Source organism: Ctenocephalides felis, unplaced genomic scaffold, assembly GCF_003426905.1.
Source record: "Ctenocephalides felis isolate EL2017-DRISC unplaced genomic scaffold, ASM342690v1 CF-g0.4_SCAFFOLD_01604, whole genome shotgun sequence".
Classification (NCBI taxonomy): Eukaryota; Metazoa; Arthropoda; class Insecta; order Siphonaptera; family Pulicidae; genus Ctenocephalides; species Ctenocephalides felis.
The window spans coordinates 16,869,083-16,887,837 of record NW_020537758.1 but is presented as its reverse complement, the minus strand read 5'-3'; the positions used below and the strand labels follow the sequence as shown (position 1 = coordinate 16,887,837).

General features: G+C 29.6%; 1 protein-coding gene across 1 annotated transcript in view; it reads left to right on the top strand.

The window, feature by feature from the left end:
- The first annotated feature begins 14,026 nt into the window (after positions 1-14,026).
- Positions 14,027-18,755, top strand: part of LOC113373429 — a 139,926-nt gene continuing 135,197 nt past the window's right edge. The window contains exon 1 of the mRNA XM_026613724.1: positions 14,027-14,289. Coding sequence (XP_026469509.1) covers positions 14,279-14,289 — 11 coding nt within the window. The 5' untranslated portion in view covers positions 14,027-14,278. The remainder of the gene's footprint in view (positions 14,290-18,755) is intronic.

Here is an 18,755-nt window from a genome sequence, read left to right as displayed (position 1 = left end):
TTGAGCTTCGTTTTGGAATCGCTATTGAATAGAAATAAATCGGTTTAATTTAATATCAGACATGGTATATTTATATTCCGTCACTGTCAGGGGCGTAGTGTGCATTGCTGGGGCCCCGTATCAAAATTTTTTGGGGGTCCCCCTCCGGTAGGATAAAATTTTCTCATAAAAAAATTTAATAAACCTTCACTTATCATCGATATTCAACTATTTCTTTTCCAAAATTCAATTCAAATTCATTATACACATTTATTAAGTCATTTATTGCTTATGATGACTACAGGTTTTGATGAAGTTTCTGCTTCTATGAACAATATTGATTTTACTGTTCCTGTATCAGCGAAGCATTTAACTTTCCGAAGGAAATGTTAATGTTTTTGCCGGAAAATGTTTGTTTACAACGATAGGCCAAGCCGATACCTTGAAATTAGGATAAGAGTGTTAAAATTCTCGCTCTCATTTCAAAATCAAAAACTATTCGGAATATATCGCGCGGGCAGCTGTTTCGCAATTATTTGTTGAAATTTAATTGACGATTTTAATAAAACTTTTCATGATCATAACCATCATAGATTTTAAAATATTATGCGCCTGTGATAAGTCCTCAAAAATTCATACAAATTTGGAATAAATCTGAATTCTTATTGATTGAGTCGATTATTTACACATATCGGGAAATACAAGCAAGGTTCCTACGACCCACAACTAATTAGCTCTATTTAATTTTTGAAAAATTTTCTTTGGCATTTGCTGTTACAATTTGTATGCAAAACTATTGAACTTTGCCAGCAATATTAAAAAATGTTGAATTTCATATTTTAAATATATTTTTATAGAGTTTAAAATTGGTTTTAAAAATTAACAGAGATGTTCTTTCTGTATTTAGACAAAAGTTTCTCACACAAGTGTTTTGCTAAATGACTCTAGTTGTAAATTTTTGAACATACTAATCAAGTCAAAGTCTCTTTGTTTAGTTTGAGAAATTAATATGTATAATTAGCAATAGTACATGCTGAGTTTGAATTAAGATTACGGGTCGCAATACTTTGGGTTTTGTTTTTAAAAGCAGCTGTAACCACTAGTGATTACGCTTTATTTCTCCGCTAATTTTTTGAGACATTTAGCAAACTGCTAAATTAATTTTGATTTTTTAATTTGCACAATTTATTCACGAAATGACGTTGATGAAAATGCTAGTTTTCTATTCTATCACAACCCTCTAAAATTATATTTTTGCATTCTACGCGTTTTTTTAAATTAAATTTAGTTGGAAGAAAGTTTTCATGATTAACTTTTTTTGTTTGTAAAATAAAATAAAAATTCGTAAGATTCTATTAATTTTTGGGCATGATGGGGTCCCCGTGGCCCAGAAAAAATAAAATTCTTTAAAATAATAATTTTACATTCCTCGCGTTTTTTTATAATGACATTTAATTTGATGGAACAAAGTTTTCACGATTAATTCGCTTTTTGTGAAATATTTTTTATTATTATTAATATTTGCTTACGGACGTTGGGGGCCCCTCTGGCTCGGGGGCCCCGTATTTTTAATACGGCTGATACACCCCTGGTCACTGAATAAATATTACTCACTTGGTACAAGAACTGGTGTCAACGGCCTGGTCGGTCTACATTGGTATGGAGTCATCATCGATGGTGCTTTCGCCTTGGTAGTAGCTTTGCCAATATTCTTCTTCATAGCTACAGTTGGTTTTTCAGTAACTACTCGCGGCGATTCCTGTTTTTTTGAATTTACTTCAGGTTTCTCATTTTGCGGTTTATCAAGTTGAGTATTCGAAATAGCCATCTGACTAAAAATAACTCCTAATTGGTCCGCGGAGATTGCAGCAGCATCCGACGTTGGAGCAGTTGAAGTACTGTGTGAATCGCAGCAAGAACTTTTTGACGCAGATGCTGAATATGGAGAATTTGCAGAGGTATTTTCTGAACGTGCAGAAAGTGGAGAACGCGCGCCTTTGTTCAAAAGTGAATTGGCGCGAGAATTTTTCATTGAACCTTGGATGCTTTTCGGTAACTTGCTGCTGGTGGCACTTGACACGACGGAGGATTGCTTTGAAAGGGATTTCTGTAATAGACAATACCGTATTGACTAAAACTTTGAGTGAAAAATACAATGTATAATTAACTTCCCGAAGGAGAAGTTTATGTTTTCATCAAAAAATCGGATTTGCTAATTTTATGTTTTCTCGACGCTTCAAGCCATTCTGAATCGAATGAGACCAAATTTGGAAAAAGTGTGTGTGTGTCTGTGAACAGATTTTTTGCCGTAAATCGACGTTTTCTTCAAAACGGCTGGACCAATTTCAAAAATTTAAAAGCCATTCGATGTATCTCGATGAAGACTAGCGTTTGTGCGATAATCGGCCGGGTCGTTTCGTTGTAAATCGCAGAAAAGTGAAAAAATTTTCGTCCACGTTTTAGCCCGCAATTCTGAATCGATTTTGGAAATTCAAAAACCGTTCGATAGATATTGGTTGGGAATCGTGCTGATTAGTTTTTGGTAAAGATCGGCCGGGCCGTTTTCTTGTAATAAAGTTTGAAAAAAAAAATTCGACAATTTTTATGATTTTTTTTTCATTGTAGATACCATAGTCTTCTAGATCATACTAAAATATTACGGCCCTACGACAACTCGTTTAGCCTTAAAATTTCGTCAAAGTTTGCAAAAATTGGTATCGTTTTTTGGCATTTCTCAAAATTAGTCATTTCATCGACGTTTTCTCAAAAACGCCTGTTAAACTTTTCGTCCACATTTATCGAATCGATCATCCTACCGAACCGATTTTAAAAAATCAAAAACTATTCGAAAGATATTAGTTGGGAATGGTACTGATTAGTTTTAGGTGAAAATCTACCGAGCCGTTTTCTTGTAATTAACTGTTGAAAAAAAAAACAAGCCGATTTTTATGAAACTTTTTTTGGCGATACATATCATGGTCTTATAGAACTCACTGAAATATTACGGCCTTACGACAAGTAGTTTAATTTTAAAAATTCATCAAAGTTTGAGAAAATGAGTAGTTCTTGACGTTTATTAAAATTAAAATTAGACGATTTACTTTGTATAACAATAGAGTAGTTGGTCTTGATGAACATACAAAACCATTAAAGTTGTACGGAAACTGATTCAATTATAAAAATTATTGATTTGTGAAAATTTTCTCTTAGAAAATACTCCGTTAGATTTGCTCTTAGATAATACACGTAAGTGTTCGTTCGTTTTCAATTATGGGTAATAATTCCTCTCGGAATACTTCTAATCGCACATAAATTAATTTGTTTTTTATTGATTAAGTCGATTATTTACACATATCGGAAAGTTCATGTAACTTGCCTTAAGGCTAAATACAAATACCAACTAGTTTGTTATTATTAATCATACCTCATCCACACTAACTGACCGCGCAGACGATTGTTTGGAAGATGTCTTCGCGGAACTTCTATCGGTGAGGGCCTACAGTAACAATTATGTGAATGAATTATTAAAATTACCATAAAGCACTGTATTGAATTTATTGCAATTTACTGAGCTGACACTCGATGGCCTGGTTGAGCTTTTCTTTAGAACAGCTATACCCGATTGGCGACTTTGAGCTCGTCTGGATGATGTTGGAATACTCGAACCGGAGTCTTGTGAACATGCTGATCCACTTGGTGACCCCTCCCATGCTGGTGAAATATCTCTTAAGTTGAAAATTTTTGAACCTAGAGAACAAAATATGTGAAACACTCAGATATTCTTAATTCTTCAATTCGTGATTTCTTTATTTTTGTTATTTTATTTTTATTCTGAAATCTATTAAAATAATTATATTTAGCAGAGAATGCTGACAAGTTGTTTACAATTGATTGTTTACAAATAAGTAGATACGCCCAGTAGCGTATCTACTATAGTTGATATAAAAAAAAACTAAAGACAAATATGGAGAAAAAAAAAATAAAAATAAACTATATTAGATCTCGAGGTATTTTCCTTTTGAGCCTGGTCGGCTGACCTTCCTGGTATAAGTTGCATGCTAGTTGGTTCTATTCTTCGTCAATTCTATTCTTATAATTACAGGCAAACATTGATATATATTCTTGAATTGTAGGTATACCCGTGTCTTTGTAGATTTGTGATTTGACACACATTTGACGTAACAATGCAAAACACTAGTTATTTGTGCTAAACATTTTTATTACATTGCTGACTTAATTATTAACTTATAAATATTAACGAATGTGATATGATACTTACTAGTCCTAGACCCAACGCCATTGTTGTCTTTCCGCGATGATGTATTTAAATTTTCTGACATATTACATGGAGAGCTAAGGAATTTTGATTGTAGATTCCACAAGTGATTTAAAAAAATAATATGTATTTCAAATTTTAACAAAGTCCGAAAACATGAATAAAAATTAATTAAAATGTGCTATAAAACCTTCATTTTTTTGTATGATGATACTAGATGAGTTGAATTTAGCCCATAGTACTTTTCAAAAAAAAAAAAAAACAGTTGATTTGCAGTTATATCTTGACAACTAAAAATAGTGAAACAAAATTGATTGAAATTATTTTTAAATTTAGGTCGGTAAGCATTTTTTAAAATAGTTTGTTTATCGAATGGTATTGTCCAAATTCTAATTAATTAACTACATTATGGATTTTTTAAAATTTATTATATTGATAATATTATACATTTTCATCAGAAATCCTTTTCATCTTTAAATTTTTTATAATATTTCTTTATTTTTATTATGAAATTATGGTCATCACTAGTCATCTTTATATCGCTATAATATGCTCTATATTCGAGTCATTTTTCAAGAGCATGGTAATTAATATACAAGTTATTTGAAAACAATTTTTTGTTGAACCTTGCAGTTTTCAAAAAGTTGTTGATATTAATAATATTCATTTAGACAAATTTTAGCAATATTTAAATTCAAATTCTGTATGATATTTGGCAAGTAAGCAACTGTTGAATAAGAAGGCTGAGACTGTTCTCTTTGATCCCAAAACGAATGTCTCCATGGAAATCTGTTTCGGGAACAAATTTAGTCACAAGAGACTGAAAGCTAGGGAGAACCCGAGCAATCGCTCCAAATCCCACAATCCATTAGGATCACCACACACGCGGAATTACATACAAGGACTACACTTTTAGGCTGGCATAATACTAGAATGTTGTGTCAATGTCTCGAATGATTTTCCGGGAAATATGAGACATGGAAAAATCTATGGAGTCTTGAAAAAAATTCAAATAAATACATAAAAGCATATGGTTGTATAACATTAATTCATGAATTTTAATACATTTTATTAAAGGATTGTATTTCTAATTTAGTGCAGCCAATTTTCTTCAAAAACTCCTACAGCCATTTGCATATTATTTTGTAATTTTTTTAACACAAAGCAAAATTTTATAAAAAAATATCTATCAAAGTATTTCATTTTATTACTATATTGTATATTACTAAAACAGTGATAATTTACGCTTGTTCAATCTCCTATATGTTCTTCATATGACATGTACTCGTATGCAGGTACATTATGTAATTTATATGTTCTGTAGAAGCATCAGAACAATGAATATTTGTATAACAATTAATGTAATTATAGCTCTTGTCAAATGCATATATAAATAAATTCGGTGCAACAATATTCTATTCAAAACAATATTTGCCAAGTCGGTGCTTGTTATGTATTAACAATTAAAAGAAGTAAAATTTTATTATACAGGTATTTATAAATAAATGATGAAACATCAAAAAACATTCGATTCCAATTAATACGGAGATGTGCTAATTAGTTTTTGGAAAAGGCAAGTCCAGCCGTTATGGAGATACGGAGCAAGTATAGCAGAAAATAGAAATCGAGTTTTTGAGAGAACGGAGTATCCGATTTGAATGATCTAGAAAACATTTAGTTTGTAATGATTGGGAGAAGTGATTAGTTTTTGGCAAAGGCAGGTCTAGCTATTTCGAACATACAGAGCTAAATGCACAAAAAATGGTAGTTTTTGAGAGAATGAAGCCTCCGATTTGAATGATTCAAAAAACTTTCAGCTTGTGTTGACCAATCAATTGCTTTTGGAATTATTTTTTTATTTAAAAATAATTTTTCTTTACAAAAAAAAATTTATATATTATATCGAAAATAATTCAGATTTTAATTTTAATTCTGGCTAAAGTTCTGAAGAACACTTATATACTTTAAATGAATAATTTTAACTTTGTAATTCAATTGATATAATTCTTATGAATATTAGACACTGTTACAGCTTTATAATAATCTATTTGAAAATATTTAATATTTCTTGTTACCATACGGAAAGTTCCAGAAATTTACCTTAAGGCACGGTGCCATATACCACTAGTTTTTATATATATATATATATATATATATTATTCATAGTTTACAAAAAAAAATGTGCATTAGGTTCAACTTAAATTTTCTAGTTCATGAACTTCCTGATTAATTTATTTAATTATCTTTAATTTCAATTATTGTTTTTTACTATATTTATGAATAATCAGTAATATATTTATTTATGGTGATTTCAGCAACAATGTTAGTTTTGATATGAAAGCACATGACAGAGAATTTGAAAAAAATCCAACATATTCCAGAATATATTTTAATGGTAGAAAATATAGTATGGATTGATTGCAGATGAAATAAAATATCTATTTAGAAATTATCCAAATAAGGTCCGAAGTATTCGGTACATGGGTAAGTTATTTCTAACATTATAATTATATACATATATACATATATTTATACATATATACATATGTATATATATATAGGAATATAATATATTTCGACATCAGGAAAAAGTGAATGTAAAAGATACGAAAGACGACATGTGGAGGCATTGGACTAGAAAATATAAATTAGACAGAATACTATAGCAAATATTTTGCTCTTCTCTTAAGCCGTCTTATATATAATTCATGCAGTCGAAAAACATCAGCATATTTTTATTTGTTCTGGCGTTTGTATTTCCTTCTGTTCGTTTTTCCGCTATTTTAGGAAGTAAATTTACATTCATCAGAAAGGCTTTTTTGTTTTTCATCTCGCCAGTTCACCGCTTCGCTTGTTCTTAATATAAGAATATATATATCTGCAGGTGCTTTCTATCGGATTCGATTCTACTTGGTAAAAGACTCTCTTTTATTAAAAATCCTTTGACAAATCGGTCGAGAGATTCTGGATATTGAGGAGATAATGTAAATCAGTGTATAGATTTTCATTGAATGACAAATTCTTTGTATCACCATAATTACCAATGAACCATATAGCAAAATCCACCAGTATAGATACAAAATATAATGAATGAGAATTTCATAATATTTTTCGTGTACAAAAGGTTTTGTACCTACCAATGTAAATAATATCATTTCATTAAACCACAACCCCGAGATTCGCCCACCTTTTGACCCAACTCGAAATTGGATACCGTAATTCTTTGCCGGAGATATTACCTTTATAGTATTATTATATTTTTCTCGCTGCACCATCATCCGATGTTTCCATAAAATCGGATTATTTTTCTATAATTACACTGCTCCATACGGCATATTTTCTTTGTGTATCACATGTGATATTTGATATATTTTCCAATGGCATTTACAATATTGCAATATGAGCCGAAATCAAAGGAGGAAATATCTCATGGTATTGATACATGAGGGATTTGAAGGAACAATTTTGAATATTTCGATCAATATAGTTTATGTTATGAAAGTTTGTAGTGATGTATTATTATACATTCGCTTGAGCACTTGAAATATGCTTCGAAATTGAAAATTACTATATTTAGTATTAATACTTTTTTTTAAAAAAATCATTAACTTGCTGTAGTGTAGTTATAGTAACGGGCCGAAAATCGAAAATATTTTTTTTTGCATTTCTCCACGTTTTGAAGGTTTCTGAACTAGTTGGCATACCTCAGAAAAAATGGATGTGTGTGTGTGTATGTATGTATGGATATAATTATTCGTCCATGTTTTCGAGCGCACGGATCAACCGATTTGAATGGTGAAAAACATTTGATTCCTATTGATAGGGAGATGTGCTGATTAGTTTTTTGCAAAGGCAGGTCCAGCCGTTACGTAGATAAGGAACAAAGAGTGCAAAAAATATAAATCGAGTTTTTGAGAGAACGGAGCATCCGATGTGAATGATCTAAAGAATATTGAATTAGTAATGATCGAGAGCAGTGGTTATTAGTTTTTGACAAAGGCAGGCCCAGCCATTTCGAAGATACAGAGCTAAATGTACAAAAAATGGCAGTTTTTGAGAGAAATAAGCATCAGAATTGAATGATTTATAAAACTTTCTGCTTGTGATGACAGAACAATTGCTTTTGGAAAAAAAAATCATTTCATTTTTTTTTCAATTTTTTTTTCTATATCGAAAATAAATCAGATTTCAATTTTAATTCTGGCTAAAGCTCACTTATATACTTAAAATAAATATTTTTGACTCTGTGATTCAGTTTATATCATTCTTATAAATATTAAACAATGTTGCAGTATTTATAATAAATCTATTTGAGAACATTTAATAATCCTCAAATATTTCGTTACGGTACGGGAAGTTCCAGCAATTTGCCTTAAGGCACGATGTCATACACCACTAGTTTATACTTTTTTAAAAAAAATATATTATGAACGAATGTGTTTTCTGAAGTCCTCGCAATCCATAGCCTCCAACTAATGCAAATAATTCTTTTAATTAACAAATTTACTTTGCTATGATCTAAAGAATTCTTGATCATGTTTTTCAAACTTCATCCTTTGTTATCATATGCTTTTTTTTAAGACAGCCCTTAATTTAACCGCATTGTTTTTTACCATTTTATAAAGAACCCTAATTATTCCTTCATCAGCATCTTTACATATTTTGATGCCTTGTTCATAATCTTAAAAATCGAATTAATTATGCAAATTAGGATCTAAAAATTTCTTGCTTTGAAAGCATATATATTATTCATGCCAAAATCATTTATTAAAACAAATTTTTACCATTTGTTCAAATTTAACTCATTGGAGTAATTTTTATTGAGTATTCTGTGGGCAACTTTAAATATTCTGCCGGTATATAATCTTCTTTAGATGTTATTTATGCCGGCAACAGCTTTCAAGGGACTTAATGTTTGGAGTGAGTTTATTTTTGAAAAGGCGTACAAACTCACAAATAATTAAGTAGCATGTACTTCGACGGTGGAAAGCACTCATTCTTATGGATTTTACAAACCTTGTGAAAATGATCGTTAAGCTAAGAGGAAAACAAATTTAATAGGTCGTAATCGCTGCTTAGGGAATAATTGATTTATAAATTAGAAGGCCAAGATTGTTTATATTGTATACTGATGTTGTGGCATCATCCAGTGTGAATCCTTAAAATTCCTCTACTTGTTATGAAATAACTTCAACCGACTTTGTTTTTGCCAACTCCCTTATAAAATTTTCCAATTGTTCACTACAAGTATTTCTCTTCGTAGAAGATATCCAATTATTTCAGATCAGAGAATTACAGACTATTTAATTAAAGAATCTGAATCCATCTGTTCAATAGATCAATATAATATTACGTGAGATCAAGCTTCTATAATCCCGGAATTATTAGATATCCTAGGAATTCTTCGTTTCCATCTGAAACAAGGTGCAGTATCTTTTTGATTAAAACTACGGACTAGTGTTAGTGGAATCGGAAACTTTGCGAGAGCTATTGTTGGGATTTTGTGATTATTATTATGTCTGGAAAGATTGGTAAAGGATTCTCAAATTAAATAATATTTATAAAATGATCTAAAATGGAATTGTAGTAAATTTTATCTAGTTTCTCCCTAACTGAAAAAGGGTGCTTTTATATAACATTTGTGAGTTATTTGACAAAAACCAAAAATGTCCCAAATTTTCTATTTATTGCTAAAGAATAATGAAAGATCGAATTCAAAGTCGTTTTATTCAAAACTTTTATATCGGGGTGTATATAACTGTTGACATGAAATTGTAGTAAATTTTATCTAGTTCATCCCTATCTAAATGAAAAGGTATGCTTACATATAATATTTGTGAGTTATTTGACAACAATCAAAAAAATGTCCCGAATTTTCTATTTATTGCTAACGAATAATGAAAGATCGAATTCAAAATAGTTTTATTCCAAACTTTTATATCGGAGTGTATATAATTGTTAGCATGTAACAGTAGTAAATTGTAACTAGTTTCTTCCTATCTAACTAAAAATGGATGTTTACATATAACATTTGTGAGTTATTTGATAAAAACAAAAAAAAATATCCCGAATTTTCCATTGATTTCCAAAGAATAATGAAAGATCGAATTCAAAGTCGTTTTATTCCAAACTTTTATATCGGAGTGTATATAACTGTTGGCATGAAATTGTAGTAAATTTTACCTAATTTCTCTTTATCTAACTGAACAAGGGTGCTTTCATATAACATTTGTGAGTTATTTGACAAAAACCAAAAAATGTTCCAAATTTTCTATTTATTGCTAAAAAATAATGGAAGATCGAATTCAAAATAGTTTTATTCCAAACTTCTATATCGGAGTGTATATAACTGTTAGCATGTAATCGTAGTAAATTTTATCTAGTTTCTCCCTATCTAACTAATAAAGGGTGCTTAAAAAACCAAAAAAATGTCTCGTATTTTCTATTTATTGCTAAAGAATAATAAAAAGAATACTGAGATATATAACAATAAAACCTGAAAGTTTCGTTTTAATTAAATATTTATTTCTTTCTCTAAAAATTTGTCAAAAATAGTGATGTTTTGAAGCTTCTCAAGTAGACTACCTCCTTAATGGAGATGATGAGATGAGTAAGCTTTTGCCAGAAAATCTTATTTGCTAAATTTATGTTTATTCGAGCGATTTAGTTATTAATAATTTTATAACATTAAAAAAATATTCTTTTATTCAACATTTACCGATTCGTCCTTGGTGCCTTTATTATTTGCTTACAAGTTTCAGTCAGCTCACTCTCCAAAGCGTTTTCAAAACAATATTATAGATAGGCATTCATCCACCAACCTCTGGCACTTGCATCCACTATATCGATATTTTAATACAACTTCAAATGATTTGTTTACAAGTTTCTTATCTTTACAATTGTTGGTCTATGTTTGTCGATATTATGGCAATTTTACGATTACCTCGTCAGTCAGTTCCTGCGTTTTGCAGGCACAGGACAGGCGGCAAGTTGACCCTTCGCCAAACGTAAGGGTCGACAAGTCGCATTGCCAAGGTGTCTAAAAAACCAGGACAGTTTTAGTGAGATTGATAATTAGTGCAGTTTTAATATCGAGTTTAAACAATAATTGTGAGTATGCAACATTTATGTAAAATATATTTGTTTTACAAGCATTTATTTTACCTATTGTTACACGCGCTTTCAGTCCGCACGAAGAACCAACAATGCCTTCATGCCTTCTACTGGGCCGACTTCATAATCCAGAATATTGTACTTTTACATGTTCAGATCGTCTTAAAGTGATGTAGATATAGATTAAATATACGTAATATGTGATACACAATTTTTTGTTTATTATCTACATATAAGTCATTCTGAAGCGAATGAGACCAACTTCGCAATAATTGTGTGTGTGTGTTGTTACTGATGTGAAACGATTTTTAATTTTTCGTCGACGTTTTCTTGAAAACTTCTGAACAAATTATAATAAATTTTATAACCATAGAAACAATCGGCCTAACCGTAAAAGTGTAAAATTTTTCGTTAACATTTTAGCCTACAGTTTTTCATCAATTTTAGAAATTCAAAAACTGTTTGAAAGATATTGATGGGGAATCGCGTTGATAAGTTTTTGGTAAAGATCCGCCGGGCCGTTTCTTCATAATTAAATGTTAAAATTTTATTTTGACTTTGTTGTAACTTTGAACGACGATAGATTTTATAGTCTGAAATAACACTTTAACATATTAGAAGTGGTTGAATTATAAGAATTTACTTAAGTTTGGAATTTCGCCCTGCGCTTGGAAAATTCTAATCAGAATCTTTGCCTTCTGTGCATATGTCGTTTCTTTGTTTTGTAGGTAATTATTGATTGCTGTTGAATTTTTTGCTGAATCTTTGTATGAGTATAATAGATTTTTTAGTGTGAAATAACACACTACAATATCATAGGCCTACGATGAGCTGTTGAATTATAAAAATTCACCTAATTTTGGAATTTCGCCCCGCGCTTGAAGGATTCGAATCAGAATCTTTGCCTTTTGTGTATATGTAGATTCTTTCTATTGTTGGTAGTTATTGATTACTCTTGAATTTTTTTGATGAATCTTTGTATGAGTATAAGAGATTTTATATTCTGAAATAACATAATAAAATATTATAGGCATATTTAAGCGATTGAATTATAAACATTCACCTAAGTTTGAAATTTCGCCCTGCGCTTGGAGGGTTTTAATATGAATCTCTGCCTTTGGGGTATATGTGGGTTCCTTGTTTTGTAGGTAGTTATTGATTACTGTTTAAGTTTTTGGATGAAAATATTATAGGTGGTAAATTATAAAAATTCACCTAAGATTAAAATTTCGCCCCGCGCTTGAGGGATTCTAATCAGAATCTTAATTTTTTTGTGTATATGTAAGTTTCGTGTTTTGTATGTAGTTACTGATAAAAAATACATATTCAAAACCCAAAATAGATGAAATATAATGTGTTGAAAACTTAATTTATATTTGTACAATTACAGATATTAAAAGTATGTTAGACGGCCTACGACAGATTTGGAAATCGCATTAATTAATATTTAGTGAAAGCAAAAATTTTATTTTCGAAATAATCAGTTCCATGTTTTATCAAAATAGCTGAATCTCAATTCCCATTGATCAAATTGATTATGTAAACATATTGACAGAAATTATAGAATAGACGTGCATCATAATAAATTGGCCAGGAGAGTATACTTAGAAGGGTTGGACAGCAGGTTTAAAAGAAAATTGTCACAAATACTTTTGTCTTGCTGTATTTTTTTATCTTCTTTTGTATTTTGGTATTATTATTTTTATATGTTATATATATATATATATATATATATATATATATATATATATGAGGGCGTCCGTTAATCACGTGAGCGAGTTTTTAAGGATTTTCGGATCCCTCTTCCTCCTTGGTGATATATGATGATATGGTGATATTCAAAATTACCCCCTCCTCCATCAAACATAACCAGTATTTTTAGTTACGTGAAAAAACTGTAAAATTTTTGATTTTTTTTTTGAAAATGTTTGAATTTAAAAAAAAGTTATAAAATAAATACACGTGATATCTTACTATACGTGCCCTCCCCCACGTGATATTACGTGATTTTCTTTATCAAACCCACCCTCCCCATAAAAATCTCACGTGATTAATGGACGCACCCTATCTAGTAGATATGCCGCTGGGGGTTGCTACTATTTTCTAGTAAATATTGTCAATATATATTTTTATATTTTTTTATATTTATATTTATTTATTTATATTTATACAACACAACATAATACAATTATAAATATTAAAGGTACATAACTTAAATTAATACATGGTAATACATACTATATTAAATGAAATATAATTTAAAAAATAAATGTTTACTCATAACCTTATTCTCAGTTTCGCCTTTTTATTTAAAAATAAATGAATAAATAAATATGAAACACAACATTAATAGCAGTTTCTGCTTATTGTTTGTATAGAAACAGATTGCACAATGAAATAAAATTAAAGAAAAAGTATACGTATTAGGAAGTCTATGCAACATGCCTCTTGGTAAAATGCCATTTACCACTAGTTTATATATTCCTTTACTGCGTCGACATATCCAACCCTTAACAGTTTCGTATTATTGAGAAATTGTTTGATGTTTTCGTAGTAGTGCCCGGCGCACATGCTACGAATTCCATCTGCGCTACAGGCTACAGGCGCCCTCATCTCGTTTCGCGAACAACGTGCCAAACTCATCAGTCGTGCGAAAACAGTCCTTGCGGAAGGATGCTGTCGTACTTTTTACCCTAGATCGAATTTAATATTACGCGAAATCGCGACACACACGTGGTACTGTGCTAAAAGTGCTTCTAGATCATTATAAACTAATTGTTTATAATACTTTTCTAATGTTTGACTTCGGTGTGCGTTAGAATTTCTAAGTGGTAATAATAGATATCAACTATGTGAGTGTGCTTTAAGTTTTAAGGACATTGAGTGTACCTGCTGGGCAAAAGTGTAGACATGAATCTGAGGTGAGTTTGATGCATAATGTACAATTAGTTATGTAGTAATGAGGGTTATAAAATTTAGATTCGACAGATTTTTTTTCTCAATCTGATTTATTCATTATTCAATTTATTAATTAATTTAATCAATTTAATATTTATGCAATTGGCTATATGGGCGAATGTGCACAAGAAGTATTGGAGTGCAACTAGTAAATTCAAAATTTTTGGCTATGTATATATGCCTTATGCAATATATACCAGCATAAACCGGTTCGTGCGTTCCTCAAGTTCTAATAACATTGTATAAACAAAAATCAAATTCTGTTAGATTTTGCCAAATTATGATGAGCAGGGATCAACAAACTCCGGCACGTGGGACGTAAATTTTTGTACAATTTATTAATCAGTTATTTATATTTTTAAAAATATATTTTTAAGCCTCTGCCAAATTTTTATGCAAATTAATCTGTTTGCAAATAATTTTTTTTAAATAATAAATATTTATATTTTCAACAATATATTAATATTGTCTTTGTATATACCTGGTACAATACCAGTTTGTACGTTCATAAAATTGTTATAAAATTGTATAAACAAAAATCAAACTCTTTTCGATTTTGATAAATTTTTATAAGCAGAGATAAAAAAACTCCGGCACGTGGGTCGCAAGTTTTTGTAATTTTTTTTTTCTAAAATTTCCTTTAAATTTTATATATAATTGAATTTTTAAAAAAATCATTTTGAGCCTTTGCCAAAATTTTCTGCAAATTATTTATCAGTTTCCCTATTTTTATATTTTAATAATATATTTTTATCTTTGTATATCCCTTGTACAATACCAGTATAAACCAGTTTGTGGATTCCTAAAATTCTGATAAAATTATATAAACAAAAATCGAATTCTGTTAAATTTTGGTAAATTATGGTAAGCAAGGATCAACAAACTCCGGCACGTGGGTCGCAAATTTTTGTACAATTTATTATACAGTTTTTCTCTAAAATTTTCTATATATTATAAAGCCTTTGCTAAATTTTTGTGCAAATTATTTATCAGTTTTGCTAGATTTTTTTATATAATACATTTTTATATTTTAATATATTTTTATCTTTGTATATCCCTTGTACAATACCAGTATAAATCAGTTTGTGGGCTCCTAAAATGTAAATTGACAAAAATATATATCAATTTCTATTCGATTTTGGTAAAATTGGCACGTGGGACGCAATTTGACACTGAAATTTTTGTGCAATTTATTAAGCAGATTTCTACAAAAATTAAACTTTACGTATTATTTCTATTATTACAAAATATTTACTTTAAACAATTTTCCTATTATTACTATTATTAAAATTTATGTTACATGGAATAATTTAAAAAAGTTAAATAGTAATATATTGGATATATTATTAGAAAAAATTTAGTTGACATGGGCTATTATACATTAGAGATAATTGTCATAAAAATTGGCAGGAATAAATTTTAATATTTCTTTATTTAATATCTGCAATATTAAATTTTTTATAAACAGATTTTTTAAAGATTTAAATAAATTTTTAAAAAAGATGCTAATTATATATTATAATAGATCCACTTCTTTAATATGTGCAATATTAAATTTTTTATAATTTTTTCTGAACAGAATTTTTAAAGATCATATTATATACTTACCACATTCCTTAAAGTACAATAGAAATATATTAGATGTATTATTAAAAAAAACTTGGATTTCATTAAACCCCATATTTACCATTATATATTAGACTAGACTAGTATGAAATATAATTTAAAAAAAAATCTATTCAGACTTTATAAGCAATTTATTAATGTAGATATTAAAAAAGTGGAAGTGATGAAATTTATTTTTGATAATATTAATGACAAATGTCTCTGTGTCTCTGCATTTTCCATTAAATTTAGCAAGCATAAACTTAATAAACTCACTTGTTTAATTTCTATCGATTTAGCTATTAAAAGCAAATATATCTTAGCAAAAATTTCAATCGAATTATATACGAATCTTCTAATGGATTGACGCAATTGCTCCAACATGTTTATGCTTTCAATGCCAACATCGTACTTCTGGTAAAAGCTATCATTCGGACTACACTGATTATTTATTTATATCATGACTGACGGCTGACGGCTGACTTACAAAATTTTGGCAAAGACCTTGAAGGGCCGGCCATCTGGTTATTTTTACGAACGCAGTATTTGTTTTGATTAAACGAACGGAATCAGATGGCTGTTAAAAAGACATTAATGTTTTGTTGAGGAACGAGGGTAAATGATTCATCATATGAAATTAATTAAATGTCAAGAACAATATTTAACTGAAAGAGAAAAGAGAAAATTGTGATATATATATATATATATATATATATATACACGACCTTATATTCCTTTTTCCTGACCTCCTCGACAGCCCTTACTTGTTGTCACCGACCAAAGAAAACTTTTTAGAACCTGATCCAGAAAAATCGACCTTATCTGTATTATAAGACATTTTCTTTATTCTTTTCCATTCAGACACAAATAAATCAATCTCCAGTCTTTTTTTACCGAAGTCCACGTGACTTGGGTCACTTTCCATCGAAATATGACAAAGCGTATTTTTTATAGTATGATATTAGAGTATTATAAATGATTTTTCTTACGATTTAGGGTAGGCAAGCATGATAAGACGTATGAGATGGATATTTCACGGTGGTGCTAGTAGGTTTAATATGTTTTCTTGAAGTTATATATGATACACAGAAGAATGGAAAATGTGGTAATGGAAATTTTTACTTAATAAAAATCTATCTGAAGATAATGTAATACGTTATAAATAATTTAGTTACTGATATTAAATATTTTCAAAATGTTTCATTTACGTTTTAATTAAAATTTGGATATACCCACATTTATATCATATGATCTATTGACATGAGTATACGTATTTTTAATGTTTTGAAATCTGATTCATTTACGTTCATTAACCCAAAAAACATGTTTTTATTATTCGACTTAGTTTATGTTTGATAGCGTTTCATACATTTCATCACATATAGATAAATTTCGTTACGCTTTCGATTACATCAAAAATGTTTTAAATTAAAAGTAAATTAAAAACTCAATATCATATAAAAAATATTTATTTCTAGTGTATATCAAAAGTTTTCCGGTATATCCCGTAACATATTTCCACGAACATTGTATTTGTTCTCATACATTCTCATTTTTATTACCATCCGAGATATTCGTTACGTTTTCTGGAGCCTAGTTTCTTATATATAGGTAAAAGAAAATAGGTATACCTAAGAATACAACGAACTATGTACGACCCCCTAGTGTTATTTATTGAGCCTGGGGCTTTTTATATCCAGGAACATCAATTTATTCATTCGGATCGAATCTTTTTTACCTCAGGACCATGTTCTTGTAATATCTTTGATTGTAATGGGATTACTTTTTTCTATTTCTTATATACACTTAGATACACAAAATTTCGCCATTTGTCCTCCATGACGAGTATATTCGCCAACCAAAGTTTTTACAAAATATTTAGGCATTTAAGTTTAAATTAGGTAAGAATTTCGGAATTCGAGATACCCAGTTGTAAGTCTGTAAATACTTGTATATTTTCACCCTAAAGTTGTCTCAAAACTTACATATGGTAGGGTGCCAATACCATATGTAGGTTTTGAGACAACCTTAGGGTGTTAATATAAAAGTATTTACTGACTTACAGCTAGGTATCTCGAATTCCGAGGTGAACTTACTATAATGACTGGACCATCTACATAATTGCTATTACAAAAATGTTTTTCCAAGAATGTCACAAAAAAACTACTGCATAGACATAACATTTTGATATTTGACAAATGTCTTTGCAGTTGATTCTTTTGCACAAACGTAGTAAACACCGAGAAACTTTTATGACAATGTAGGATATTTTCAGATCTGTCACAACTGCGCATTGCAATACTTGGAACTTTGATAGACGATGTATGAACTTAAATGTAACTTGGGGAGTTTTCTCATGGTTTACATTCTATAATATATTTCATATAGATTTTGTAGGATATCTCGTGAACTAGCATTCTCTGAAAATTTCAACAACTATGACTAGCTCGTCTCCTGATTGATATTAATCGAATTGAAAAATCGATTTTGAATTATTGAAGTCGGTTTCGTGTTCATGAAATCGTCCAAGAGAATTTTTTCTATAGCGGGCGAAAATGTTCAGAAACCTTAAAACGTAAAGATAATTAAAAATTTTTATTTTCGATTCTTTACATTAAAATATTTTTAGAATTCAAAATAGCGCATTTTTGGGCACTGGAACCTGAAAAAAATTTCACAAAATGTGTACGCATTATTAAAATCTCTATAAAATATCTGATACTTCGATGTACATATTTTCAATAAACATTTTGACCACCAAATGACATTTTTGAGTTTTTCAACTTGTTTTTATTGAGAGTCTATAATCGCTGGACCTGCCTTC